At 43.7% G+C, this 27,364-nt stretch overlaps 1 protein-coding gene across 1 annotated transcript in view; it reads left to right on the top strand.

Moving 5' to 3' along the window:
* SAXO1 (stabilizer of axonemal microtubules 1) overlaps positions 1-27,364 on the top strand; it is a gene marked incomplete at its 5' end in the record, with an annotated part of 113,271 nt that overhangs the window by 72,574 nt on the left and 13,333 nt on the right. Inside the window, 2 exons of the mRNA XM_060153207.1 lie at positions 8,198-8,377; positions 27,052-27,254. Coding sequence (XP_060009190.1) covers positions 8,198-8,377; positions 27,052-27,254 — 383 coding nt within the window. The remainder of the gene's footprint in view (positions 1-8,197; positions 8,378-27,051; positions 27,255-27,364) is intronic.

The raw sequence follows: 27,364 nt of genomic DNA, 5'->3' as shown, positions 1-27,364 counted from the left end.
CGGTCTGGGAAGTCCTCCTGGCAGGAGGGATTTTTGAGCTGAAATCTGAAGGAGGTGAAGGGGGTCAGGTAGGACTAGGGGTCTGGGTAGAGTGTTGTCAGGGCTGGTGGGGAGGAGACGTGCCAAGTTGGAACAGCCCAGGTGGCACCTGCCTTCCCCCAGAGGGTTGGTTGTCTAAGAGGTGGAGAGAGAAGGCGCCTTGGTGACTGGCATGGTCCTTTCTGTGTGTCTCTCCAAGACTCAGTGGGGCCATTGCTAAAATGCCTGCCCTGTGTCTCCTCAGGATGCCTTGAGCAGTTGCACCTTCTTGAAGAGGTTTCCTCAATTCATCTATTTTATTTTCACCGAAGAAACTCTTCTTCCTTTTGACTGCTAAGGCGGAAGGGACAGGGAGAGCCCCTGGGGTGCTCTTCTGTGGCTCTGAACATACTCTCTGCTGCTCTGTCCAGGCTCTTGGCTTTTCAAAGGACCATTGGCTCTCACTGACTGCCCTCCTGCCCACTCAGCCTGCTGGCTGCACGCCCCACCAGAGCTCCTCTCACTGGTGCCTGCCATCCCACGAGGCCCTCTGCCTCACAGTCTGCTGAACCAGAGTATCTTCCCTCAGAGCTTCTGAGCATTGCCGCACAAGGTCCTAGTTGGGCCCCTCTCCCTTGGCATCACTACTCCTTGGAAGCAAGTCTGCACTCTTTTCCAGCCGCCCTTTCAACACACTCTCTATGGAGTGCCCTGTGCATGCCTTGCACCTCTTCATTTCATCCACTTTCTTCCTCTCAATGCCTTTGTGTCCTGCGTCAAGGCCACCAGACTGGTACTGCTCAGGTTCCCATCTCTCCTCTCCAATTGTCTCTTGAATCCCGCCCGCCTTCCCGCCTTCATCATATCTCCTTTGTAGTCCAGGCTCTGGCTCCAGCAATTGTTTTTGCTCATCAAAGAATCCCTGTCGGGGCTTCCCTGGTGGCGCAGTGGTTGAGAGTCCGCCTGCCGATGCAGGGGACACGGGTTCGTGCCCTGGTCCGGGAAGATCCCACATGCCGTGGAGAGGCTGGGCCCATGAGCCATGGCCGCTGGGCCTGCGCGTCTGGAGCCTGTGCTCCGCAACGGGAGAGGCCACAACATTGAGAGTACTGCAAAAAAAGAAAAAAGAAAAAAAAAAAAAAGGAATCCCTGTCTGCTACTCTGTTCCTCTACCTACAAAGATGATCTGATTTCACTTCTTTTACCCAATACCGCATGATGATAATCACATAGTTAGCAATTCTTGTGTATGTCCCGGGTAATTTCTTGAACTCCCGTTGGACTTTTCTTGATGGTTTTGTCGCCAGATTTTTCAGCGTGGTCTCTCTCCCCTCCTCCACTTCCTCAGCAGCATCTGTTCCTTGGATGCAGCACAGCCGCTCTGCTGAAGCTGCTTTCTAGTCACCATATGAGATTTTTCTGAGGTGTTTAACTGTTGAACACTTAAAATCTTCTATTTGATCTGTCACCGAATTTTCTCCTTTTTGTCAGTTTTTTCCTCCTGAGACTTCTTTATCCTGCTTCCTAAATGTGGTGTTCTTCAAGACTTTGGCCTTGTTTTTATTCCTTTTTTCTCATCTTGGCAACTTTATATTCTTATGGCTTTGTTGTTTCTAGATGTCTTCCAAACGTGCGATTCCTGTAAGTCACCATTTAGGACATTTCCACCAGAATGCCTTCCCTCCCTTTCCTTGCATTCATATATTTATCACCCATCCTCACTTCCCTAAACCAGCACCCTTGACAGGCATGGCTAATCAATCAAGACGGTCATCCTCACTAAACTTGGCTGTGACCTAGGAAGTTTTCAGTGTGGCTCGCAGGCAGCCACTGCTAGTTGGTACATCAGTTGCATCTATCTGTCATATTTGTACCAGATGGCCCTGCTTTCTGTTACCCAGAATCTGGTCCCCTGAAGGATTAGTCACCACCAAGGTTCAGTTTATAATCCCTGCCCCATTTCCTAGCACCGTGGGCAGGACGTAAGCTGGAGTTATTCAGAGTTCTCACAATGCAACATTTCTTTAAAGATCTAGGCAGAAGATGTAGGTAGGGGGAACGTGAGTCGTCTTAAGATTGGTATGAAATATATCTATGTATGTTCAACAGTGGTCTTATTTTGCAGTTCATAAAAGCATTCTCACGTATCCCTTTGCCTCTGGGTATATTCTAAATAGGAGAGAACCAAGTTTAGTAAACGTTTTAAAAGTTTATAAGCCACTACAGGTAGATACACATGCACGTTGGGAAAAGCACTGGCTTTGTCCATCCTCAGAGGCTAATTGTGTTGGCTTTGTGAGCTGTTCAGGGAGAAGACCATTCCAGAGATGTAGGTCCTCCTCTGAGAGGATGCTGCCTCTAGGGTCTCAGAGTTCTTCTTACTCCAGACACCCTGAAATCATTCTAAACCGTTGGCATAGAATGATGACTTTTTGACTTGAGGTTTGGTGACGGTTGGCACCTTCGCCTCTTCTAGACCAAGAATGCATTTTCCGCTCTAAGTGTTTTCCTCCGTCGCATGGCTGCTGTGACAGGTCACAGTCTCCCAACTACCGGACAAAAGGAAAACTGGGCTGCAAATCCTTTAAGAGTCTGCACTTGGAGTTTTAAGTCAGGCTGTAAATGGAAGTCAGTTATGTGGGAGGTGGTGTGGGACCCGGGGTGGACGCTGCCGCTGACCAGCTGTGTGACCTTGGCTGGAAGCCTGGCGTCCCTCCATCTCAGTGCCCTCACCTGCCTGTTGAAACTGAAGGGTTGGCTGATCTTGAGGGTCCTTTGAGACCCAGCGTTCCATGTTCTTTGTTTTTCTGGTTGTTACTGTTATGACTTTATCTAATGAGACTTTCTTGTTTAGACAGTAAAGAAAGTTCTGTGGAACGATCAGTGTTTTAAAAAGCACTTGGAATTGCATCTATTTGTTGGTTTATATTAGAATGGTTTTGGGGTCCTCGGGAAAGAGGGGCACATCCTGTCCTGGAAGGCTGAGTGTAGCTAGGGGGACGGGGAATGGGTAGGTCTAAGAACTGCCTATTAATTGACTGCCCTTAGGTTTATCAGAGCAGCCAGGAAACAGAGGTGTTTGGTACAGGCTGGCATCCCATTAAGCCACACAGTATATGGCTGTGATTAAGAGCACAGGCTTTGGAACCAGGCAGAAAGCCTGGGGTTCTAAGTCCTGACTTCATTACCATCTGGCTCTGTCACCTTCAATGAGATCACATCTCTTCAACCTCAGTCTTCATGTTTGTAAAATGAGGAAAATAAGAGTGCTTCCATCGTAGCGTTGCTGTAAGGATTAGATGGGATGAGATACAGAACTCCTAGCCCATGTGGTGTACAGTAATTGCTCAGTAAACATAGCCTTTTAATCAGAGTGCTTGCCTTAGACTGGGCTAGGCATTTTTCCTCTGGTATCTGAGGAGAAGGTCACACAATCATACTAAATGGTAGAAGTTGTTAGCCACAGATTACAGAGGAGGAAATCGAAGTTCAGAAGAGGTAAGTAATGTTCTCCACGTTACACAAGCAGTCAGTGACAGAGCTAGGATTGGAAACCGCATCTTCCTGCCTCCAGAGTCTTCTTCTGCCATGCCCTCTGCCTCCTGGAATGGAGAGCCCTCCTCACTGCCCACAGCAGGCTGGGCTCAGCAGGGGATTCTAAAAGACCATGAGAGAGGCAAGACGAGTCACCCATATCCACCGAAAGCTATTCTGCTTACAAACAGCTTGGGTTCTAAAGAACTACTGGAAGTTCATTTGTTTGAAAAGTTCAAAGTGATATTCTAGTAGCTACTGTTCATGCTGCCTCTTGGTGGCAGGAAGAATTACCATGCTTTCCCCCGATGAATGGCTTTGTTTGCAACCATGCAAATTCTTAACCTGAAAATTGATAAGTAGAGGACCACGCAAGGCAGAGCAGAGCAGTAAAGGGTCCTGAAAGAGGTAGGGACACTACACCATGCACAATCAGAGGAGAGAGAGTCACGGCCAGTAACAGCGTACAGTGGGATCATCAGTAGCTTCCTGTGGTGGTGGTGATGGTGGTGACGGTGGTGGTGGAAGTAGCATTCAAGATGGGCCTCGAAGGAAGGGAAACATGTTGGAAAAGTGGAGGTGGCAGGAAAGAGAGCAGCTACAGGGTGCATTCCAGATGCATAACACTGAAGCTGAGCTCTGTGGAGTGAGGACATAATGAAAAAAATCCTCCAACTAATTTTTCATGTCTTTTAATGCCTTTGATTGTGTTACATGAAGGCAGGTCAGAGAGTCTAAGAGGCAGATACCCTATTTGTCAACAAAAATACTTCTAAGCATCTTTGTCTTTCCTCCATCTGTAGGGGAGCTTCCAGCACCAGGGTGCTTGCAGTTTTTTTGTCTGTACCTGCACTTCCCAGTGGGGAATCCACCGCCACATATGGCTTGAAACGTGGTCCTCCTGACGTGTGCTGTCAATGTGAGACACACACTGGATTTTGAAGACATAGTAAGAAAGGAAAATATCTCAATTTTGGGTATTGATTACATGTTGAAATGGTATTTTGTATAGATTGGATTAAAAGTAAAATATTAAAATTAAGTTCACCTGCTTTTGACCTTTTTAATGTGGCTACTAGAAAATTTAAAATGACACGTGTGGGGCTTCCCTGGTGGCGTAGTGGTTGAAAGACCGCCTGCCGATGCAGGGGACACGGGTTCGTGCCCCGGTCTGGGAAGATCCCACATGCTGCAGAGGTGCTGGGCCCGTGAGCCATGGCCGCTGAGCCTGCGCGTCCGGAGCCTGTGCTCCGCAACGGGAGAGGCCACAACAGTGAGAGGCCCGCGTACTGCAAAAAAAAAAACCCAAAAAACAACAAAATGACACATGTGGTTCTCATTCATGGCTCGCCTTCTGTTTCTATTGGATGGTGCTATTCTGGAGGGACTAGTTATATACTTAAAGTTCTATCATCCATTCTGGGGTCATCTGAGTCCTAGATGGCTTTGAGCTGGGTGCACCTCAGGGAACATACTTGGTCATTCAGATGTGATGGAGACCTAGTTTCTCTCTATGGCTAGGTTACATACATGGTTCTCTGAGCTTCAGAGACTTCATCTGTGTAGTGCGGATGTTAGATCAGATATTTTCCATGGCCCCTTTCAATTAAAAAAATTCTATGATTCTAGCTTGGTGTCAGCTGTTAACTTTTTCTGGGTTCCATTGAAAGGTCTCTACTGCTCCCTTTACCAAATGTCAGAAAAAGTCTGGATTATTTCCTCTTACTTGTGGTCCTTTAGTAGTTCTTGGAGTGGAAAGACTTCAGGGTTCTGATAGATTAAGGAAACCTTCTTACTCTCCTTCTCTTCTCTGTCTGTTGGCCCATCTTGGCTTGTTTCAGTGTGCTCCTGAACAAGGTGGCCCACCAGCTCCTTTAAGATGGTAGAAGCATCAGAGAGCTGGGAGAAGAGGTCTCTCCTTTCTTTGGTTCATGACTGTTAAGACTGCTTTTGAATACCCCATGCACGGTGATCCTATAAACTTTATTTAGACACTGTCTAGGTCCATAAAAACTGAGACTCTGATCTGTATTTTCCCTTTTGGCTCTACTAATGTTAGAACAAATCAGTCATGTCTTTGTAAATATCTTTTCTTTCAGCAGTTCATCCTCTTATACACTGTCCATCTGCTATTCAATAAAATATATCAGGTATTGGGCTAGTTTCCAGAACACAGAAGTAGAAAACTTGGTCTTTATCCTTGAGGAGCTCCTGGATAAAGGGGTTCCACCTTTAAACTTCACCAACAAGGTGAATACATGGTGCTTTCTGTCTTGAGAGGGACATTCAAGCTGGGGTGGGCACAGGTGAGGAAAGAGGGTGGCACCATGAGCACACTAGGCGATGAAAAGTTGACTTTCAGTTGAGAGTTTTTGATGTTCCAAAGTGAGACAAGGTCTTAGTTAACTACCAACACGTCAAGTGAATAAACTCTGCCCTATAAATATATATTATATGTAATTCCATTTAATGGAACATCAATGTCTGGATGCACCTGTGTTGCTATACTGAAATCCCCTCTTATAATACCAGTTGCAATGTAGTTTCTTGCTATTTAATTTATTTTTCTTTTGGAATGAGCCTTTTACAATATGTTACATTTCTTAAAAGTAACAATATAGAAAGGGGGTTATATAAAAGCAAAGTTTTACTGGTTTAAAAAAGGGCACTAGAGGGCTTCCCTGGTGGTGCAGTGGTTGAGAGTCCGCCTGCCTATGCAGGGGACATGGGTTCACGCCCCGGTCTGGGAAGATCCCACATGCCGCGGGGCGGCTGGTCGTGTGAGCTATGGCCACTGAGCCTGCACGTCCGGAGCCTGTTCTCCGAAACGGGAGAGGCCACAACAGTGAGAGGCCCGTGTACCGCAAAAAAAAAAAAAAGGGCACTAGAGAGAGAAAATACTGTTAGGCCTGTGGAGTCCACTTTATTGCAAGTGCCTGAATCTAAGTTACCCTTAATAAAGTCTTGATTTCTCTCTCAGGGTATGGGTGAATAAAATATATCTGCAGAGGTATTTCTGAGTAACCAGCACTTCTTGGCTTTTAATTTGAGGTTTGTAGGAATCCTAATCTGATACACAAATCTACACGTGAAATGAAAATAGGGATAAACTTGTTCCTATGCAGCTCTACCCGTACGAACCATGCAGGTGTTGACCATTTTCCCTGGTGGGGGCAGGTGACAGGGCGGTGGTTGGAGATTGAAGAGAGGCACACAGTAATAACAGTGGTGACAGCAATATTCATGTAGAGGGTTGAACTTATTAACAATGGGAGCAGCACGCTAACTGTTGCCTAGAAACCAGCTTTTGATTGGAGCAGTGATGAGTTCTCTGTATGTCTGTTTCTCTTTTCTCTGATGTGCTGCCCCAGAACACTGTGTATCTTAGTTTCTGTAATCAGAATCAGTTTAGTGTAAAAAGTTTTTTAAAATTCTGTGCCATTTCTGGATGTAACTAAGTTGGAGATCGCTAACATGGAGTTTGGTTGATGTGCTGGTGTCTGATGATTAGAGGTACCCTAGCTGGTTTGCAAGGATTGTATGTGGGCATTTAAATAATTGATACACTGCTTTGTTTTGGACAGCTCAAATAGCTGCCCTTTATTCACCTGCAAGTAGAATAATAAGGTCATTTATTACCATGCATGTAAAATGGAAAAACTCACTATAAATTATAACTTCAAATTATTATCTATCATCTCCCTGCATAATGAGGCATAAAGTTTATTTAATCATTCATTCATATGTTCAGTATTCGTTTAATAAATGTTTATTGAATGCCTACTCTGTGCCAGGCAGGATATGAGAGGTACTAGGGATGTAGCAGTGAACAAGATAGAAAAAGTTTCTGAGCTTGACAGATGAGACAGATAATAAACTCAGCAACAAATGTGCCAATTACAGATAAGAGTAAGTGATGGGAAAGGCGTCCACGTGATGAGAGAAACTCTGTTTGAGAGGTGAGGGCGTGGAGGGGTGTATTTTAGGTAAAGATGATCAGCGGAAGCCTAAGTGAAGCGAGACCTGAAAGAATAAAGGAGCCAGACTTTCAATGTAAAAATGGTTTCACATAGTCAGTGGTGTTTAGTAGACTCAGAACTGAGGTGGTTCTGCTGTGTATGATGCCACTTGTGTGCGAGGGTGATATTCTGAATTGACCCAGGAACTAATGAGGAAAGACAGGAGCCTGGCCCTAGAGCACAGCCTTGGAGCCCCCATTAGGGCAGGTGTTAAGCCCTTAATTGCTGGGTGATTGGGAGGGAGGGTTTCAGGGGAGGGACTAGGTTGGCACTCAGATGCCTTGGGGGCCACAACCGTTCACCTATTATGGTATGGAAGTATTTCAGTATTTAAACAAGCAGCATGGCACGTGTGATGGCTGGTCATCAGCCGTGCTTGTGCATAATTTTATGGTTCAAGGTATTTTGACCATTAACCAATGGCAGTTACAGATCATTTAAGAAATTCTGGCCGCCTCACATAGTTCAGTAGAGAAAAGGAAGGGTTAAAGTGCTGTTTTCAATGCCGGCAGTCATGATTTTATACTCTGGGTCAGATTTTGAGGAGGTAGCAAACTGAATGTATTCTTCCCAAGAAGGTAACTAACCTAACATTCCTGTTTTCTTTTTTCTTTTTTTTAAATTAGGCGGCATCACTGTCCACACCTCCCTACCAAGATATATGATAAAACAGAGAAACCATGTCTTTTCTCCGAATATACCAAGAACTACCCTCTCTATCGCTCTTACCTGCCCAGAGAGTCCTTCAAGCCCAAGCTGGAGTACCAGAAAGCGTCCGCGCCAATGGAAGGCCTGACCACATTTAGGTGAGGGCAATAGTGTGAACGTATAAACGCACACCACTACTGGAGTAACGTACAGCATTAACCTAACGTTCAAATTGCATTGACGTGCACTATCAATACATGCTATTAATGCTTGAATGTTAATTTACTGTATCTCTGAAAGAAAATCCTGCATTTATTAGCCTGATTAGTTTTCCCTAGCCCCCTCTTAAAGAGAAAGGATTCTTACTTGGGGCTGGGGCGGGGGAAGGGGGAGCCGTGGGGTGGGAATTGTAAATTGATCTACATCAAAAGGGTGGGAGGTTACGTTAACTATGAAAGGAAAATAATAACTAGAAAGAGGGTGGCTACTGCAGAAAAAGGAGCTTTGGGCTTCTGCACAGAAGCTCTAGGTCAGCTTGGGTGGTGGTAGTGATGTCGGTCGTGGTGAAAGAGAACTTGAGCTTTTTTGAAATTATGCTATAGAGTTTGAGTTGGGGTCCCCTTGAACATTCTTCAGGAATATGAACAAAGAATAGTTCCTTCTACATTACCCTTGACTTAGCAACTCTGGCTCTTGAGCTCCAGCTCTGTGAGGAGACTGAACCCCGTGGCTCAGCGTGTCAGGCCTGCCGAGGTATCTGTACTGAGGGGGTAGGGACACATGATCAGTCTCAGGGTTGTTCCACACGTTGCAGGGCTCTAACAGAATCTGCTGTTGACAGCTCAGTTAGTGATCTCCAGGTGATGACCTGTGACTGGTGACCCAGAGGAGTAGAAACATCTTTGAGTCAGTTGGGCAGTGTTCCAGGTTGTAGAACTTAGTCCCCACATGAGACCTGAGAGCTGGGCGCCTTCTCTGCCTCCCAAGTTCCTCATCCCTACAGGGCAGGATTGCTGTGTGGTGGAGGTGAAATTGTTCTACCATGATGCCCGCACGTTACGGGTTTGCAAGACCTGGTAAAATTTCTTCCTGGTGCTTCCCCCTTTGCCTCGCAATTTTGTGCTTTTCTGTAAAGGTCCCAGGTGACCCTGGCTGAGCAGAACACCAGTTCATTCAGTTTCCCCCAGGACGGGCCTGGAAATGTCCTCTGTTTAGAATGTGGGTTGGAGGCATGAAGTATTCCTCCTAAAAGCTGCTGTCTTCTAGATCCAAAGGAAGAAGTCCATGTCTGGGTTATCAGAAAAGACCCACAATGTGGGGAATGAAGCCCAGGGATTTCTCGGCTTTGTGGGAACCCCTGGACAGGGGCCGCTTGAGAATGAGAGGGACTCGAGGGTCTTATCTGACTCTTGACTTGAATCAGGTCACCTTTATGCTGGGTAGTTATATTAAATGATTTGAGGTCAGCACAAGGTTTCTGGGTCCTGATTCATGAAAAAAAATGTAATCTATGCAACCTGTTTTTCAACCTGTGACTTACTAAACAATATAAACCTTAAAGTTTGGGCTTCATTTTCCCAGGAAAACGGCGTTCTTTGTTTCTATGAGTCTAAAGACCACAACAAGAGAAGTGGATCATTCTGGAGCATTGCTTTTCGTTTTAAGAAACCACAGTCAGTGCTCATGAAAGGAACTAGGCTTATGTATAAGAGACATGTAATTGGTAGGAAAGGATAAGAGCAGTGTTGAGGAATGGATTACAAACATCACGTTCAGTTTCTAGATGCTGGTCTTCACTTCTCTTTGTACCCAATTTGCAGGAAGTCAAGAGTGCCTTGTGGAATACAGAGTACAGACCAGTTTCAGATATTGTGCTGGAAATATTTGGATACTTGGAGTGTTGGATGTTGAGGAGTGCTTTCTTTTTGTTGCCCACAAGCTCAGGAGAATGAGAACAAATCCTTTCTCTGGAGCAGGCGTCCTGTCCCATCCCCTAGCTCTAAGGCCTCCAGTGGAGCCCCACATGCCCTCCCTCTTCCCGATGGTGCTTTGCAAAACAAAAACTTGCCCTTTGACCTGTCCTAAATTATCCTTGCCTTGTGTCACTTAACAACAATAAACATTTCACCCAGAAAGTCTCTCTGTCCCTGCCAAGGCCAGAATAACAAAATCATTCATGTTAAGATACGGCCGAAGTGGAAGAATGAAGATACTGAAAGAATTTCCAAAACAACTTATTAATGATTGTAAGAGCCTTAAAAAGAAAAGTGGCAGTTTTTTCTACCCATGGGAAGAAAAAAGAACAGAAGTGCTTCTCTCCTCTCCTTTATTTCCTTCCCCAGAAAGAGGACTAAGGGACGGATGAGCAGAAGGCATCTCTTCTCTCCCCCGTCCCTCAATCTCATCATTTCTCAGCCCTGTGCCTACCCTGCTGGGCACATGTTCATAGTCTGAAAAAAAAAAAAAAAACCTATGCCCCTGTCAGGATGCCTTCTTTTTTTTTTTGAGCTTTGGTGGGCTTTTATTGACATAAATTAACAAAAATCGAGATTGTACTAACCATCTTCTCTGAACTTTATAAACTCAGCAGAGACTCTGGCCCGTATCTGAATACATACGGTAAAACTGTTCCCCATTGGGAAATGTAGAGCTGTTGTCATCTAGGTTCTCTGCCAGAGGATGCTGGGGAAAGGATGGGCCAGCCCTGTGTCTGCACACCTCTGTGTCTGTGTGGATTGTCATCCTTTTGCCCTTAGAACTCTGATTATTAGAATGTCCGACCCACTTACCTCTCTAAAGGCTGACCTGGCTTAGTTTCTGAGATTGGGGCTGCCACCTGCTGCATGAAAAAGTCATGTGGCCCGTGGCTTGGCTAGGTTTGGCGATTCAGCTCAGACGCAAAAAACACCTGGTTTCTGGAAAGGTTATCATCCCAGCATGAGGCATGATTACAGCTGCACACAACTCTTACTGACTGTAAATCTTGGGCATTTACAGCAGGTACCATGAGGTGAATGCTTGTGCTTTTCAGCCCTTCTTAACGTTGAACTGTTTCTTGCCGCCCTGAGTAATTCTCTCACAGAGGATCTGCCTTTAGTTCGGGTAGACCTGAGATCAGTTTATGAATAAGAGGTTTGTACTTCAAACCTCATTTCCCCTTAGGCACGTCACCATGTAAAACAGTTGGGCCCCATTTGGGGACATTATTTTGTTAGCTAAGTGAGATCCCTAAAGATGGGCAAAGTGACAGCCTCAGAAAAAAGAGGTGAGTCTTCAAGATGGTGTTAGACCTTTATTCTTAAAGGGAGAGGGGCCGAGGGTAGGGTGAAATGGAGGTGCAGAGGGGGAGGATGGAATCGGGTTCACCCCTGGTGGGTTTGGCTGCAGGGAAGAGGGCAGGAAGTTGGTGGTACAGATTCCTTTATGTATTGACAAGACTCCTTGGTAAATCGGAGTGTAAGGGGGAAGAGCTAAAAGTGAAAGGGCTTCTAGAAAAGCCAGGAAAGAAGCAAGATGGTAGTAGGCTTGAGTCTTTTCCTACCGATTGAATATTACACATTTCCTGTTCAAATACATATTTCTCTACTCACAGCTATCCCAGTGCGGGTATACTTCCTCACCTCTATAGAGTGGACCTGAGAATTAAGACATGCAGTAAAAGGTCTCGGCACTAGACTTGCCTGGGTAGTTTAAGAGCCTTTGATGTGCATCTTTGATTAATTTGGGGGACATTTTGGCCGTTCTTTCTTTAAGTATTTTTTCTGTACCCAAGGCTCTGTTCATTTCTTTCCCCCAGTCTTTTTCTCTCTCTATCCTTCATATTGGAGAGCTTCTATTCAACCATTTTCAAGTTCACCGAGCCTTTCTTTCTTCCTCTATTTCCATTCTGCTATTAAGCCCATCCAGTGAGTGTTTTATTTTAGATGTTGTGTTTTTCAGTTTTAGAATTTACATGTGGTTCTTTTCATATGCAGTTTCTCTTTCTCTTCTGTGATTCCCTGCCTTTTAATTCATTGTGACCTTATTTTCCATTTTGCAACAAAGCATAGTGAAAATAGCAGCTGTCTAATCCTTGCCTGCTAGTTGCAACATCTGGGTCAGCTTGGGGCTGGTCTTCATGATTATCTTTTTTTTCCCTTGAGAATGCGTCACATTTTCTCTGTGTATGTCAAGAAATTTGGATTGATCCTGTACGTTGCTCTTTTTTTTGGATTGTGTTTTTTTATTTTTTTAACATCTTTATTGGAGTATAATTGCTTTACAATGTTGTGTTAGTTGCTGCTGTATAACAGAGTGAATCAGCTGTATGTATACGTATATCCCCATATCCCCTCCCTCTTGCGCCTCCCACCCTCCCTCATTATCCCACCCCTCTAGGTGGTCACAAAGCACCGAGCTGATATCCCTGTGCTATGCGGCTGCTTCACACTAGCTATCTATTTGACATTTAGTAGTACATATATGTCCATGCCACTCTTTCACTTTGTCCCAGCTTACCCTTCCCCCTCCCCATGTCCTTAAGTCCATTCTCTACATCTGCGTCTTTATTCCTTTCCTGCCCCTCGGTTCATTAGAACCATGTTTTTTTTTAGATATGTATGTATGTTTTTTAGATATGTATGTATGTTAGATAGATATGTATGTTAGCATATGTTGTTTGTTTTTCTCTTTCTGACTTACTTCACTCTGTATGACTGACTCTAGGTCCATCCACCTCACTACAAATAACTCAGTTTCATTTCTTTTTATGGCTGACTAATATTCCATTGTATATTTGTGTCACCTCTTCTTTATCCATTCATCTATTAATGGACACTTAGGTTGCTTCCATGTCCTGGCTACTGTAAATAGTGCTGCGATAAACATTGTGGTATGTGTCTCTTTCTGAATTATGATTTTTTCTGGATATATGCCCAGTAGTGGGATTGCTGGGTCATATGGTAGTTTTTTAAGGAACCTCCATACAGTTCTCCATACTGGCTGTATCAATTTATATTCCCACCAACAGTGCAAGAGGGTTCCCTTTTCTCCACACCCTCTCCAGCATTTGTTGTTTGTAGAGTTCTTGATGATGGCCATTCTGACCGGTATGAGGTGATACATCATTGTGCTTTTGGTTTGCATTTCTCTAATGATTAGTGATGTTGAGCATCCTTTCATCTGTTTGTTGGCAATCTCTATATCTTCTTCGGAGAAATGTCTATTTAGGTCTTCTGCCCATTTTTGGATTGGGTTGTTTGTTTTTTTGTTATTGAGCTGCATGAGCTGCTTGTGTATTTTGGAGATTAATCCTTTGTCAGTTGCTTCATTTGCAAACATTTCTCCCATTCTGAGGGTTGTCTTTTCATCTTGTTTATGGTTTCCTTTCCTGTGCAAAAGCTTTGAAGTTTCATTAGATTCCATTTGTTTATTTTTGCTTCTATTTCCATTTCTGTAGGAGATGGGTCAAAAAGGATCTTGCTGTGATTTATGTCACAGAGTGTTCCGCCTATGTTTTCCTCTAAGAGTTTGATAGTGTCTGGCCTTACATTTAGGTCTTTATTCCATTTTGAGTTTATTTTTGTGTATGGTGTTAGGAATTGTTCTAATTTCATTCTTTTACATGTAGCTGTCCAGTTTTCCCAGCATCACGTATTGAAGAGACTGTCTTTTCTCCATTGTATATTCCTGCCTCCTTTATCAAAGATAAGGTGACCATATGTGCATGGGTTTACCTCTGGGCTTTCTATCCTGTTCCATTGGTCTATATTTCTGTTTTTTGTGCCAGTACCATACTGTTCCGATGACTGTAACTTTGTAGTATAGTCTGAAGCCAGGGAGCCTGATTCCTCTAGCTCCGTTTCTCTTTCTCAAGGTTGCTTTGGCTATTCAGGGTCTTTTGTGTTTCCATAAAAATTGTGAAATTTTTTGTTCTAGTTCTGTGAAAAATGCCATTTGTAGTTTGATAGGGATTACATTGAATCTGACAATTACTTTGAGTAGTAGAGTCAATTTCACAGTGTTGATTCTTCCAATCCAAGAACATGGTATATCTCTCCATCTGTTTGTATTGTCTTTAATTTCCTTCATCAGGGACTTATAGTTTTCTGCATACAGTTCTTTCGTCTCCTTAGGTAGGTTTATTCCTAGGTATTTTATTCTTTTTGTTGCAATGGTAAATGGGAGTGTTTCCTTAATTTCACATTAAGATTTTTCGTCATTAGTGTGTAGGAATGGAAGAGATTTCTGTGCATTAATTTTGTATCCTGCTACTTTACCAGATTCCTTGATTAGCTCTAGTAGTTTTCTGGTAGCATCTTTAGGATTCTCTAGGTATAGTATCATGTCATCTGCAAACAGTGACAGTTTTACTTCTTCTTTTCCAATTTGGATTTCTTTTATTTCTTTTTATTCTCTGATTGCTGTGGCTAAAACTTCCAAAACTATGTTGAATAGTAGTGGTGAGAGTGGGCAACCTTGTCTTGTTCCTGATCTCAGAGGAAATGATTTCAGTTTTTCACTACTGAGAACGATGTTAGCTGTGGGTTTGTCATATATGGCCTTTATTTTGTTGAGGTAGGTTCCCTCTATTCTTACTTTTTGGAGAGTTTTTTTTTTATCATAAATGGTGTTGAATTTTGTCAAAAGCTTTTTCTGCATCTATTGAGATGATCATATGGTTTTTATCCTTCAGTTTGTTAATATGGTGAATCACATTGATTGTGTATATTGAAGAATCCTTGCATTCCTGGGATAAACCCCACTTGATCATGATGTATGATCCTTTTAATGTGCTGTTGGATTCTGTTTGCTAGTATTTTGTTGAGGATTTTTGCATCTATGTTCATCAGTGATATTGGCCTGTAGTTTTCTTTCTTTGTGACATTTTTGTCTGGTTTTGGTATCAGGGTGATGGTGGCCTTGTAGAATGAGTTTGGGAGTGTTCCTCCCTCTGCTCTATTTTGGAAGAGTTTGAGAAGGATGGGTGTTAGCTCTTCTCTAAATGTTTGATAGAATTCCCCTGTAAAGTCATCTGGTCCTGGGCTTCTGTTTGTTGGAAGATTTTTAATCACTGTCTCAATTCCAGTGCTTGTGATTGCTCTGTTTATATTTTCTGTTTCTTCCTGGTTCAGTCTTGGAAGGTTTTGCTTTTCTACGAATTTGTCCGTTTCTTCCAGGTTGTCCATTTTATTGGCATAGAGTTGCTTGTAGTTATCTCTCATGATCCTTTGTATTTGTGCAGTGTCCGTTGTTACTTCTCCTTTTTCATTTCTAATTCTATTGATTTGAGTCTTCTCCCTTTTTTTCCTCATGAGTCTGGCTAATGGTTTATCAATTTTGTTTATCTTCTCAAAGAACCAGCTTTTAGTTTTATTGATCTTTGCTATCGTTTCCTTCATTTCTTTAACATCTATTTCTGATCTAATCTTTATGATTTCTTTCCTTCTGCTAACTTTGGGTTTTTTTTTGTGTGTGCTTCTTTCTCTAATTGCTTTAGGTGTAAGGTTAGTTTGTTTATTTGAGATTTTTCTTGTTTATTTGAGATTTTCTTGTTTGAGGTAGGATTGTATTGCTGTAAACTTCCCTCTTAGAACTGCTTTTGCTGCATCCCACAGGTTTTGGGTCGTTGTGTTTTCATTGTCATTTGTTTCTAGGTATGTTTTGATTTCCTCTTTGATTTCTTCAGTGATCTCTTGGTTATTTAGTAGGATATGGTTTAGCCTCCATGTGTTTGTATTTTTTACAGTTTTTTCCTGTGACTGATATCTAGTCTCATGGTGTTGTGGTCAGAAAAGATACTTGATATGATTTCAATATTCTTAAATTTACTGAGGTTTTATTTGTGACCCAAGATATGATCTATCCTGGAGAATGTTCCATGAGCACTTGAGAAGAAAGTGTATTCTGTTGGTTTTAGATGGAATGTCCTATAAATATCAATGAAGTCCATCGTGTCTAATGTGTCATTTAAAGCTTGTGTTTTCTTATTTATTTTCATTTTGGATGATTTGTCCATTGGTGAAAGTGGGTTGTTAAAGTCCCCTACTATGATTGTGTTACTGTCGATTTCTCCTTTTATGGCTGTTCGCATTTGCCTATGTATTGCGGTGCTCCTATGTTGGGTGCATAAATATTTACAATTGTTATATCTTCTTCTTAGATTGATCCCTCAATCATTATGTAGTGTCCTTCTTTGTCTCTTGTAATAGTCTTTATTTTAAAGTCTATTTTGTCTGATATGAGAACTGCTACTCCATCTTTCTTTTGATTTCCGTTTGCATGGAATATCTTTTTCCAACCCCCCATTTTCAGTCTGTATGTGTTCCTTGGTCTGAAGTGGGTCTCTTGTAGACAGCATATATATGGGTCTTGTTTTTGTATCTATTCAGTGAGCCTGTGTGTTTTTGTTGGAGCATTTAATCCATTTACATTTAAGGTAATTATCGATGTGTATGTTCCTGTTACCATTTTCTTAATTGTTTTGCGTTTGTTTTTATAGGTCTTTTCCTTCTCTGTTTTTCCTGCCTAGAGAAGTTCCTTTAGCATTTGTTGTAAAGTTGGTTTGGTGATGCTGAATTCTCTTAACTTTTACTTATCTGTAAAAGTTTTAATTTCTCCATCAAATCTGAATGAGATCCTTGCTGGGTAGAGTAATCTTGGTTGTAGGTTTTTCCCTTTCATCACATTAAGTATGTCCTGTCTCTCCTTCTGGCTTGCAGAGTGTCTGCTGAACGATCAGCTGTTAACCTTATGGGGATTCCCTTGTATGTTATTTGTTGCTTTTCCCTTGCTGCTTTTGGTATTTTTTCTTTCTGTTTAATTTTTGATAGTTTTTTAATATATGTCTTGGCACATTTCTCCTTGGATTTATCCTGTATGGGATTCTCTGCACTTACTGGACTTGATTGACTGTTTCCTTTCCCATGTTAGGCAAATTTTCAAGTATAATCTCTTCAAATGTTTTCTCAGACCCTTTCTTTTTCTCCTCTTCTTCTGGGACCCCTATAATTTGAATGTTGGTGCATTCGATGTTGTCCCAGAGGTCTCTGAGACTGTCCTCAATTCTTTTCATTCTTTTCTCTTTATTCTGCTCTGTGGCAGTTATTTCCACTGTTTTATCTTCCAGGTCACTTATCTGTTCTTCTGCCTCAGTTATTCTGCTATTGATTCCTTCTAGAGAATTTTAAATTTCATTTATTGTGTTGTGCATAATTGTTTGTTTGCTCTTTCGTTCTTCTGGGTCCTTGTTAAACATTTCTTGTAGTTTCTCCATTTCCAAGATTTGGACATCTTTACTCTCATTATTCTGAGTTCTTTTTCAGGTACACTGCCTATTTCCTCTTCATTTGTTTGGTCTGGTAGGTGTTTACCTTGCTTCTTCATCTGCTGCATATTTCTCTGTCTTCTTATTTTGTTTAACTTACTGTGTTTGGGGTCTCCTTTTCTCAGGCTGCAGTTCGTAATTCCTGTTGTTTTTGGTGACTGTCCCCCATGGGTGAGGTTGGTTCAGTGGATTGTGTAGGCTTCCTGTTGGGGGGCACTGGCACCTGTGTTGTGGTGAGTGGGGCTGGATCTTGTCTTTCTGGTGGGCAGGACCACATCCGGTGGTGTGTTTTGGGGTGTCTGTGAACTTAGTATGATTTTAGGCAGCCTCTGTGCTAATGGGTGGGGTTGTGTTCCTGTCTTGCTAGTTGTTTGGCATGGGGAGTCCAGCACTGGAGCTTGCTGACCGCTGGGTGGACCTGGGTCTTAGTGTTGAGATGGAGATCTCTGGGACAGTTCTCGCCGATTGATGTTAGGTGGGGCCGTGAGGTCTCTGGTGGTCCAATGTCCTGGACTCTGCTCTCCCACGTTGGAGGCTCAGGCCTGACACCCGGCCGGAAAACAAAGACCCTGTCAGCCACATGGCTCAGAAGAAAAAGAAGAGAAAAAAGAAGAAAAAAGAAATTAAAAAAATATTTAAAAAATAAAAGGAAAAAAAATAGAAAGAAGAGAGCAACCAAACCAATAAACAAATCCACCACTGATAACAAGCACTAAAAACTAAACTAAGATAAATAAAAAAATCAGAAACAAATCAGTCGCAGACAGCAAACCCGAAGTCTACAGTTGCTCCCAAAGTCCACCGCCTCAATTTTGGGACAATTCGTTGTCTATTAAGTTATTCCACAGATGCAGGGTACATCAAGTTGATTGTGGAGCTTTAATCTGCTGCTCCTGAGGCTGCTGGGAGAGATGTCCCTTTCTCTTCTTTGTTTGCACAGCTCCTGGGGTTCAGCTTTGGTTGAACCCCGCCTCTGCGTGTCGGTCGCCCTCAGGCATCTGTTCCCAGACAGGAGGGGGTTAAAGCGGCAGCTGATTAGGGCTCTCTTGCTGTCTCAGGCTGGGGGGAGGGAGGGGTACAGAATGCAGGGTGAGACTGCGGCAGCAGAGGCCGGCGTGACATTGCAGCAGCCTGAGGCACACTGTGTGTTCTCATGGGGAAGTTGTCCCTGGATCTCGGGACCCTGACAGTGGTGGGCTGCACAGCAGCAGCAGCGTTAGCATTTCATGCCCATCTCTGGGGTCTGAGCTGACAGCCGTGGCTCATGACCATCTCCGGAGCTCACTTAGGCGGTGCTCTGCCTTCTGTGGGCACACGGGGAAGGAATCCCCTCTCCTTGTGCACCTCAAAACAGGCAGGTCCAGACTTTTATCCGGGCTCCCTCCCAGCTAGCTGTGGTGCACTAGCCCCCCTCAGACATGTCTTCATGCAGCCAACCCCAGTCCTCTCCCCGCGCTCCGACCAAAGCCCAAGCCTCAGCTCCCAGCCCCGCCCACCCCGGCGGGTCAGCAGACAAGCCTCTTGGGCTGGTGAGTGCCGGTCGGCACCGATCCTCTGTGCGGGAATCTCTCCGCTTTGCCCTCCGCACCCCTGTTGCTGTGCTCTCCTCCGCGGCTCCGAAGCTTCCCCCCCTCCGCCACCCGCAGTCTCTGCCCGCGAAGGGCCTTCCTAGAGTGTGGAAACCTTTCCTCCTTCACAGCTCCCTCCCACTGGTGCAGGTCCCGTCCCTATTCTTTTGTCTGTTTATTCGTTTTTCTTTTGCCCTATCCAGGTACGTGGGGACTTTTTTGCCTTTTGGGAGGTCTGAGGTCTTCTGCCAGCGTTCAGTAGGTGTTCTGTAGGAGTTGTTTCACACGTAGATGTATTTTTGATGTATTTGTGGGGAGGAAGGTGATCTCCACGTGTTAGTCCTCCACCATCTTGAAGGTCCCTCCAGATTGTGTTTTTGTTGTTAAGTCTTGCATGGCAGTTGCTACATGTTGGCTACTCTGTTCCACAGGTCTTCTTATTCTGGGGTACCAGAGTCAAAGAGAAGCTCCTTTTGGGGACATGCTACTCTTGTGGCAGAAGGCAAACAGCAGAACCTTTTTTTTCTTTTCCTTTGTGCATCATCTAGTTTCACTTGCTCATAGGGTGCCAAATGCAAAGGCCTCTTGCCCAACCCTTCAGAGTCCCTCCTGCCCTGTGCATTGTTATTGTTATGTTGTGGAGACTCTGGATTTAAAAAAAATTTTTTTTATTGGAGTATAGTTGGTTTACAATGTTGTGTTAGTTTCTGCTGTGCAGCAAAGTGAATCAGTTATACGTATACATATATCCACTCTTTTTTAGATTCTTTTACTGTAGAGGGCATTACAGAGTATTGAATAGAGTTCCCTGTGCTATAAAGTAGGTCCTTATTAGTTATCTGTTTTATATATGGTAGTGTGTATATGTCAACCCCAATCTCCCAATGTATCCCTCCCCCCATTCCCCCTTGGTAACCATAGATTGTTTTCTATGTCTGTGACTCTATTTCTGTTTTATAAATAAGTTCATTTGTACCACTTTTTTTTAGATTCCACATTTAAGCAATATCATATGATATTTGTCTTTCTCTGTCTGACTTTCTTCACTATAACAATTTCCTAAGTCCATGTTGCTGCAGATGGCATTATTTCATTTTTATGGCTGAGTAATATTGCATTGTATATATGTGCCACATCTTCTTCATCCATTCCTCTGTTGATGGACACTTAGGTTGCTTCCATGTCCTGGCTATTGTAAATAGAGCTGCAATGAACATTGGGGTGCATGTAGAGTCTGGATTTTTTTTACATTCCTCTGTAGAGTGTGTTTTTTAAAGCAGATAGTAAGTTGATTGGACTCAAAATAGAAACTTGGTGTTTTGGGTTCAATTCTGATCTCAGTTCAGTTCTTTATCTTTCGCGCAATTGTTTGAAGTCTGTCCCATGCAAGTGAGGTCAGCCAGAGATTTGGGCCCAGTTTAAAAAACAGAATTTGAGCCTTCCTGTCTCTGGTCTCTCCTTTTCAGGATTCCTTCCTCACTTTCCAGCATCTGTGGTTGTCTCAAACTTCATCCTCTGGTTCTTCAGTCAAGAAGGATGGAAGGTTTTCTATTCACATTTTAGCTGCCTTGCCTGGCACAGACTGGAGCCTGCCTTCAGACTGGGAGCACTGAAAAAAAAAAAGGAAGCTTAACACAGAGACTCACCCAGTACCATTCCCTTCTCCCACCTGTTGGTTCGGCTCCAGAATTTGCCTATCTTTGTTGCTCTTTAGTGCTCACAGGTAGTTGTTTTCATATTTTGTCCAGAGTTTATATGAAGCAATGACAGATTTTATCCTCAGCTTTAGTGGGGTTTGAGGAGATGAGAGAGTAGAGGAATAGACAGGTACAGTCATCCCTCCATATCTGTGGGTTCCACATCTGTGCATTGAAAATTTTTTTGAAAATTCCAGAAAGTTCCCCAAGGCTCAAGTTGAATTTTCCATGCACTAGCAGCTATTTACATAACATTTACATTGCACTGGGTATTGTAAGTAATCTAGAGATGATTTAAAGTATACAACAGGATGTGCACAGGGTATCTGCAAATACTACAGCATTTTATGTAAGGGACTTGAGTATCCAGAGATTTTGGTAGCTATGGGGGGTCCTGGAAGCAGTCCTCCACAGATACTGGATACTGAGGGATGTCCATACTGGAGGCGTATTCTTGGAATCCGTCTGTCACAGAGAAGATTGGGAGGGCTCAGTGTGTCCTTACCAGGATAAGCGGCGCGAATCAAGCCCTGTGAATCAGCCTAGGGATCTTTCTCGGTGTGCTGGAGTGGCCTGCCCAACCTGCCTGCAATGACATAATGGTTTCCTTAGAGGGTTCCTGTACCCCGGGAGTTTCAGAATTACATGTGGAAGTAGTGAAATGAAATTAATGGAAAGACAAAGAGCAAAACCCCATAGAAGAGATTAAGAGGACAAATGACAAGGAGGAGTGTCGCAGAAGTCAAGGGAGAGAGTATTACAAAAATGAGTGAGGGGATGGACGCCATGAAGATGTGCATAATGGTAAAAACCTGGGGACCAGTGACTGGATTTGGAAATAAGGTGGTACTTTTGAGGCCTTGGCTGAAGCAAGGAGTGAATAGAATGAGATTTGATAGATGGCGCATGAGTAGGGGGTGAGGAAGGCAAGCCCGTATCTGTAGACAGCCCTTTCTAGCAGAGAGAAGTGGAGGGGAGAGAACTGGAGGAGAGTGAACTCCAGTGAGGATTGTTGTTGTTTATTGTTTTCCTTTAAAAGTGGGAAAGACTGCAGCATGTTTAAATACTGATAGAGGGAATTCCCGCACTTTTACTACCAAGGGCCTGGGTTCATTCCCTGGTCGGGGAACTAAGATCCCACAAGCTGCATGGCGTGGCCAAAAAACAAACAAACCCACCCCCCCCAAAACTGACAGAAAGCAGCCAGTAGGAGGAAAAGGTGAAACCACTGACGGGCTCCACAGAAGGGGTCCTTGAGAAAGAGGTCGGGGAGATTTAGGGCAGGGGTGAAGGGATTGGCTTTGGGCCAAGAGGAGGAACTCTTTTTTTTTTAAAATTGGAGTATACTTGATGTACAGTATTGTATAGGTTACAGGTGTACAATATAGTGATTCACAATTTTTAAAGATTATACTCCATTTATAGTCATTATAAAATATTGACTGTATTCCCTGTACAATATATACTTGTAGCTTAAAAATTTTTTTAAATTAATTTTTATTCGAGTATAGTTGTTTTACAATGTTGTGTGAGTTTCTACTATATATCCTTGTAGCTTTTTATGCATAATATTGATAGTTTATACCTCTTAATCCCCTACCGGTATATTGCCCCTCTCTCTTTCCCTCTCCCCACTGGTAACTGATGGTTTGTTCTCTACATCTGTGAGTCTGCTTCTTTTCTGTCGTATTCACTAGTTTGTTGTAATTTTTAGATTCCACTTCCACATGTAAGTGATATCATACAGTATTTGTCTTTCTCTGTCTTATTTCACTTAGAATAATAGCCTCCAAATCCATCCATGTTGTTGAAAATGACAAAATTTTATTCTTTTTTATGTCTGGGTAGTATTCCATTGTGTGTGTGTCTGTGTGTGTGTGTGTGTGTGTATATATATATATATATGTATATATATATATACACACACACACACAAAGACACACCACATCTTCTTTATCCATTCATCTGTTAATGGACACTTAAGTTGCTTCCATATCTTGGCAATTGTAAATACTGCTGCTATGAACATTGATGTGCATGTATCTTTTCGAATTCGTGTCTTTCTTTCTTTCAAATATATACCCAGGAGTGGAATTGCTAGGTCATATGGTAGCTCTATTTTTAGTTTTTTGAGAAACCTGCATACTGTTTTCTACAGTGGCTGCATCAATTTACATTCCTACCAACAGTGTACAAGGGTTCCCTTTTTTCCACATCCTCTCTGACATTTGTTACTTGTGTTCTTTTTGATGATAGTCATTCTGATAGGTGTGACGTGATATTTCACTGTGGTTTTGATTTGCATTTCCCTGGTCATTAGCAGTTTTGAGCATCTCTTTGTGTGCCTGTTGGCCATCTGCATGTCTTCTTTGGAAAAATGTCTATTCAGATCTTCTGCCCATTTTTTTTTTTTTTTTTTTACGGTATGCGGGCCTCTCACTGTTGTGGCCTCTCCCGTTGCGGAGCACAGGCTCTGGACGCGCAGGCTCAGTGGCCATGGCTCAAGGGCCCAGCCGCTCCGCGGCATGTGGGATCTTCCCGGACCGGGCCACGAGCCCGTGTCCCCTGCATCGGCAGGTGGACTCTCAACCACTGCGCCACCAGGGATGCGCCCCTGCCCATTTTTTAATCAGGCTTTTTGGGGTTTTTTTGATGTTATATGAGCTGTTTATATATGTTGGATATTAACCCTCCTTACTGCTCATATCATTTGCAAATATTTTCTCCCATTTCATAGGTTATCTTTTTGTTTTGTTGGTGGTTTCCTTTGCTGTGTAAAAGCTTTTAAGTTTAATTAGGTCCCATGTGTTTATTTTTGTTTTTATTTCCTTTGCTTTACGAGACAGATCCAAAAAAAATATTGCTACGATTTATATCAAAGAGTATTCTGCCTGTGTTTTCTTCTAAGAGTTTTATGGTTTCTGGTCTTACATTTAGGTCTTTAATCCATTTTGAGTTTATTTTTGTATATGGTATTAGAGAATGTTCTAACTTCATTCTTTTACATGTAGCTGTCCAGTTTTCCCAGCACCAGTTATTGAAGAGACTGTCTTTTCTTTATTGTATATCCTGGCCTCCTTTGTTGTAGATTAATTGATCATAAGTGCATGGGTTAATTTCCAGGCAGGAGCTCTTCTTAAAATGGATTCCATTTAATATGATGAACTCTCTGGGCATACTCACAAATTCTGAAGTTTGCATAGATAAACATTAAAAATAGATTAAAAAAAAGTAAAGTATTGCGTATCCTCTTTATCATGATGAAAATATCCTTTTCCCTCTTCCAGGCTCATGACCCTAGTTAGCTGTTACGTTACAGTTTCTTTCCTTTTGCCAGACTCTTTTCAAATGCCTTTCTTTAATTTTGCCTAATGATGGGAAGTCAAATTGTTATGGCTTCCCAGCAAGTTCTCTTTAACCTTTACTTAACTCAGAGTTTAACTCGGGGCTTTCCATACTAGATAACTTTCATGGCTATGCACCTAAAAGAAACTTATTAACATCTTTGACCAATTTTTTTCTTGGTTCATAGTCAGAATGGGCACACAGACTAGGAAATGTACCACAGGAAGAGAAGGGAGTGTTCTTAAACAAAAAAAAAAGCTACTAAAATTGAGCAATTTCTGGGAAGGATAAAATATTTTTCTTTTACGTGAGCTTAAAGGCTGTAAGATTATGTGAGGTTGGGGACCTGCAGTTATGTTGTGGTTAATGATAGGTTTCAGTGAATGTTCTGAACATAAAAACATAATGAGAAAACACATAAATTCTGATTAAATTCACCCTTAAGCCACAGTAAATAATTTTGGGTGGAAGAGAAATGAATTAGACTTTAAACTTCTTTTCTCTCTTCAGAGGTAGATCACTACCTCCGTAAATTCAACCCCATAAATGTACTTTCATTACAATAACTTAAATTTTTTGTCGGAGGAGGAGATTCAGTTAACAGTTTCATTCCCTGAACATGGTCAGTAAGGATTTTGCTGCGTCACATTTTGCTTTTGAAAAACCAGCTTCAGGAAAGTCCATGAATTGGTGAGTTTGGTTGTGGGCATTTATCTGTTCTTTTCTTGTAGCAGCAGGAAATGGGGGCATTAAGCACATTTTAGTTGCCAGAGAGCTTGGCAGGCCTTGTAGGAAGGTTCTTGCAGTATCTCTGAGGGGAAGTTCGTTCCCTCAGTAGAAGTAACAGCAGAAGAGAATGTTGTGCCCTGTGTGCGGGGTTCCAGGGTGCGACAGGGCCATGACAGGAGAGCGCTCCTGGCTGCTCTGGGCTTCGGGGGGCTCCACGGGGCAGCTTGGGCATTCAGCTTTGTTTCTCAGTGCCTGCCCCTGGCATCCCCTGGTATCTCCTTTGTTGGAAGCAAAGAGGGCTGAACCCTTGGGTAGCCGTCAGTGAAGACAAGTTTGTATGGAGCTGTGTGGTCTCGGGCTGCTTTCAACCCCACTCCACCCCTTTGGAGCCCTTCCCTGAGAACAGAGACTTTCTGACCAAAGCCACTTTGCAGTTAACTGGTTTTCAGCCAGGGTTTTCTGGGCATTTCCATTTCTCTCTGAAGCCCAGGGCCTGACACTTCTAGTTCCCTGCTGCAGTTGGTTTAGCACTGAACAGACACCAGCGTGAGGTACTTGCCCACTAAGGAGAGTAGGAGCATGGAGTTGATTCTTGGGTTCTTGTTTAGCCCATTCCCTCCATCAACCCCGACTTACACAGTCAGCTTCCAGTCGCCTCGGGTCACTGGGCTTCCTCTTGCTGTTTGCCAGCATGGGGCCCCCGAGAAGGCAGCCCAGGCTGCAGGTCCAGTAACTGCTGCTGAGATGTGTTTTTAAACCTACCCAGAGGGTATTACAGGGAGTTCAACTGAAGCATCTCCTATTTCCCCCTTTGAGCCCTAGAGAGACTAATTCTGCGGCTTCCTAACTCCCTCCTCCCATCCCAGCAAGCATTTTCAGGCCCCGGTTTGGGTTTATCGACAACCATGTGTATAATTCATGCAAGACAGGTTACAGTGGAGCGTGTTACCTCTGCTAGTCAAGCATGGCTCAGTAATGCTGCTCCACATTTTGGCCAGGAAGTAGGTTTTATTGGTGTTTGGGCCTGATGTCTTCCTGTCCGGAAGCCTTCCCTTTCCCTTGGTGAGGTTGTTTTAGCAAGCACCACCAGGGAAAACCTACCTTCCTCTTGTCCAGTTGGATAAATGGGTTTCAGGCAAAAACCGGCCATTGTGTAAAGCAGAAGTTCTCGGAGGATGGGGGGGAATGTTTGCTCAAGAGAGTTTGCCCTGGGCAGTGGGAGGCTGAGACTGCCCCGGTAGGCGGTGGGTGCCCAAGCTGAGCCCTGGTGCTGCAGTGTGCTTCGTGGTGGTGTTGCAGTCGCATCTTGGCCTTTTTAGAACTGTGGGATGCTTTGGGAAGAGAGCGCTTCCTAAACTCTTCAGTAAAGGGTGTCTTGCTTTTCCTATCCCATTGTTTTCATATAGCCTGAAATAATGGGGGTGCTGATGCCAGAGAGCTGAGAAGTGAAAGGTTCATTGCCTCCATTTATTGGCCTTTTCTACTGGGTTTTCTGTGAGATCGAATAGAGGCAGGAGATAAATCTCAGCAGGAGCTCTTGGGAGCACAGAGAAAGAGGTGGTGGGACCTGAAAAGCAGAAGTTAGCTCCACAGTGAACAGGTTGGGGGAGGGAGGTGGAGAGAGCAGGCACAGGGGAGACCTTCCCAGGGGTCCAGGGCGGCTGAGGTAGAATGTGCGTGGGGAGTGGGAGAGAGAGGGGGCAGCTGTGGTTGGGGAGGAGGCCGAGGCAGGTCTAGGAAGGCTTGCATACTATGTTGGAAAGTTGGGTTTTATCTGGAAGATTTTTAATCTGAGGGGTGAAAGGTGTGATTTTGGTTTTAGAGAGTTGATTTTGACCACACTATGAGGATGGAAGTAGGAGTGGCGGGAATGATGCAGGAAGCCCGCGGGATGGGTTGTCACATGACCCACATGAGAAATGGTCAGGGTCTGAACTGAGGGGGAGAGACACACCGAGGAGCTGTGAGGCGGGCACACTTGGGGAATGACTGGACCGTGAAGGCGTCTGACTTGAGAGAGGAGTGAATGGCAGTATCTCTCTCGAAAGCCGGAAACAGGAGGAAGAGTGCTTAAGGGATAGAGGAGAGGATGACTTCTCAGCAAGCATTTGTAGAACTGGGTTGAATGGAAACCATGAGCCTTATTCCAAGGCAAGGGCCCCCAAGGTGTGTGCTTATTTTCCTTGCAGGAGAGATTTTGGGCCTCACAGGGTGTTACCGGTGAAGATCCACCAGCCCGACCCGTTTGTCCCAAGCGAAGAGGATATGGATCTGCTCACGACGTATAAACAAGATTACAACCCGTACCCTGTCAGTCGAGTGGACCCCATCAAACCTCAGGACAGTAAATACCCACGCGGGGGCAAGATGGAGTGTCTGCCTACTTACAAAGGTGGGAGAGTGCCCGAGGCGCAGGTTGGGGGAAGGATGGGCTGAGCCTGAGTGCTGGCTGGGAAGTGGGTTTTATACACACACACCTCAGCGCGGAGGTTGGGCAGAGTA

This window comes from Lagenorhynchus albirostris, chromosome 7 (genome assembly GCF_949774975.1).
Source record: "Lagenorhynchus albirostris chromosome 7, mLagAlb1.1, whole genome shotgun sequence".
Taxonomy (NCBI): Eukaryota; Metazoa; Chordata; class Mammalia; order Artiodactyla; family Delphinidae; genus Lagenorhynchus; species Lagenorhynchus albirostris.
Note: the sequence above shows the minus strand (reverse complement) of the source record. Positions and strands in the feature narration are given on the sequence as shown.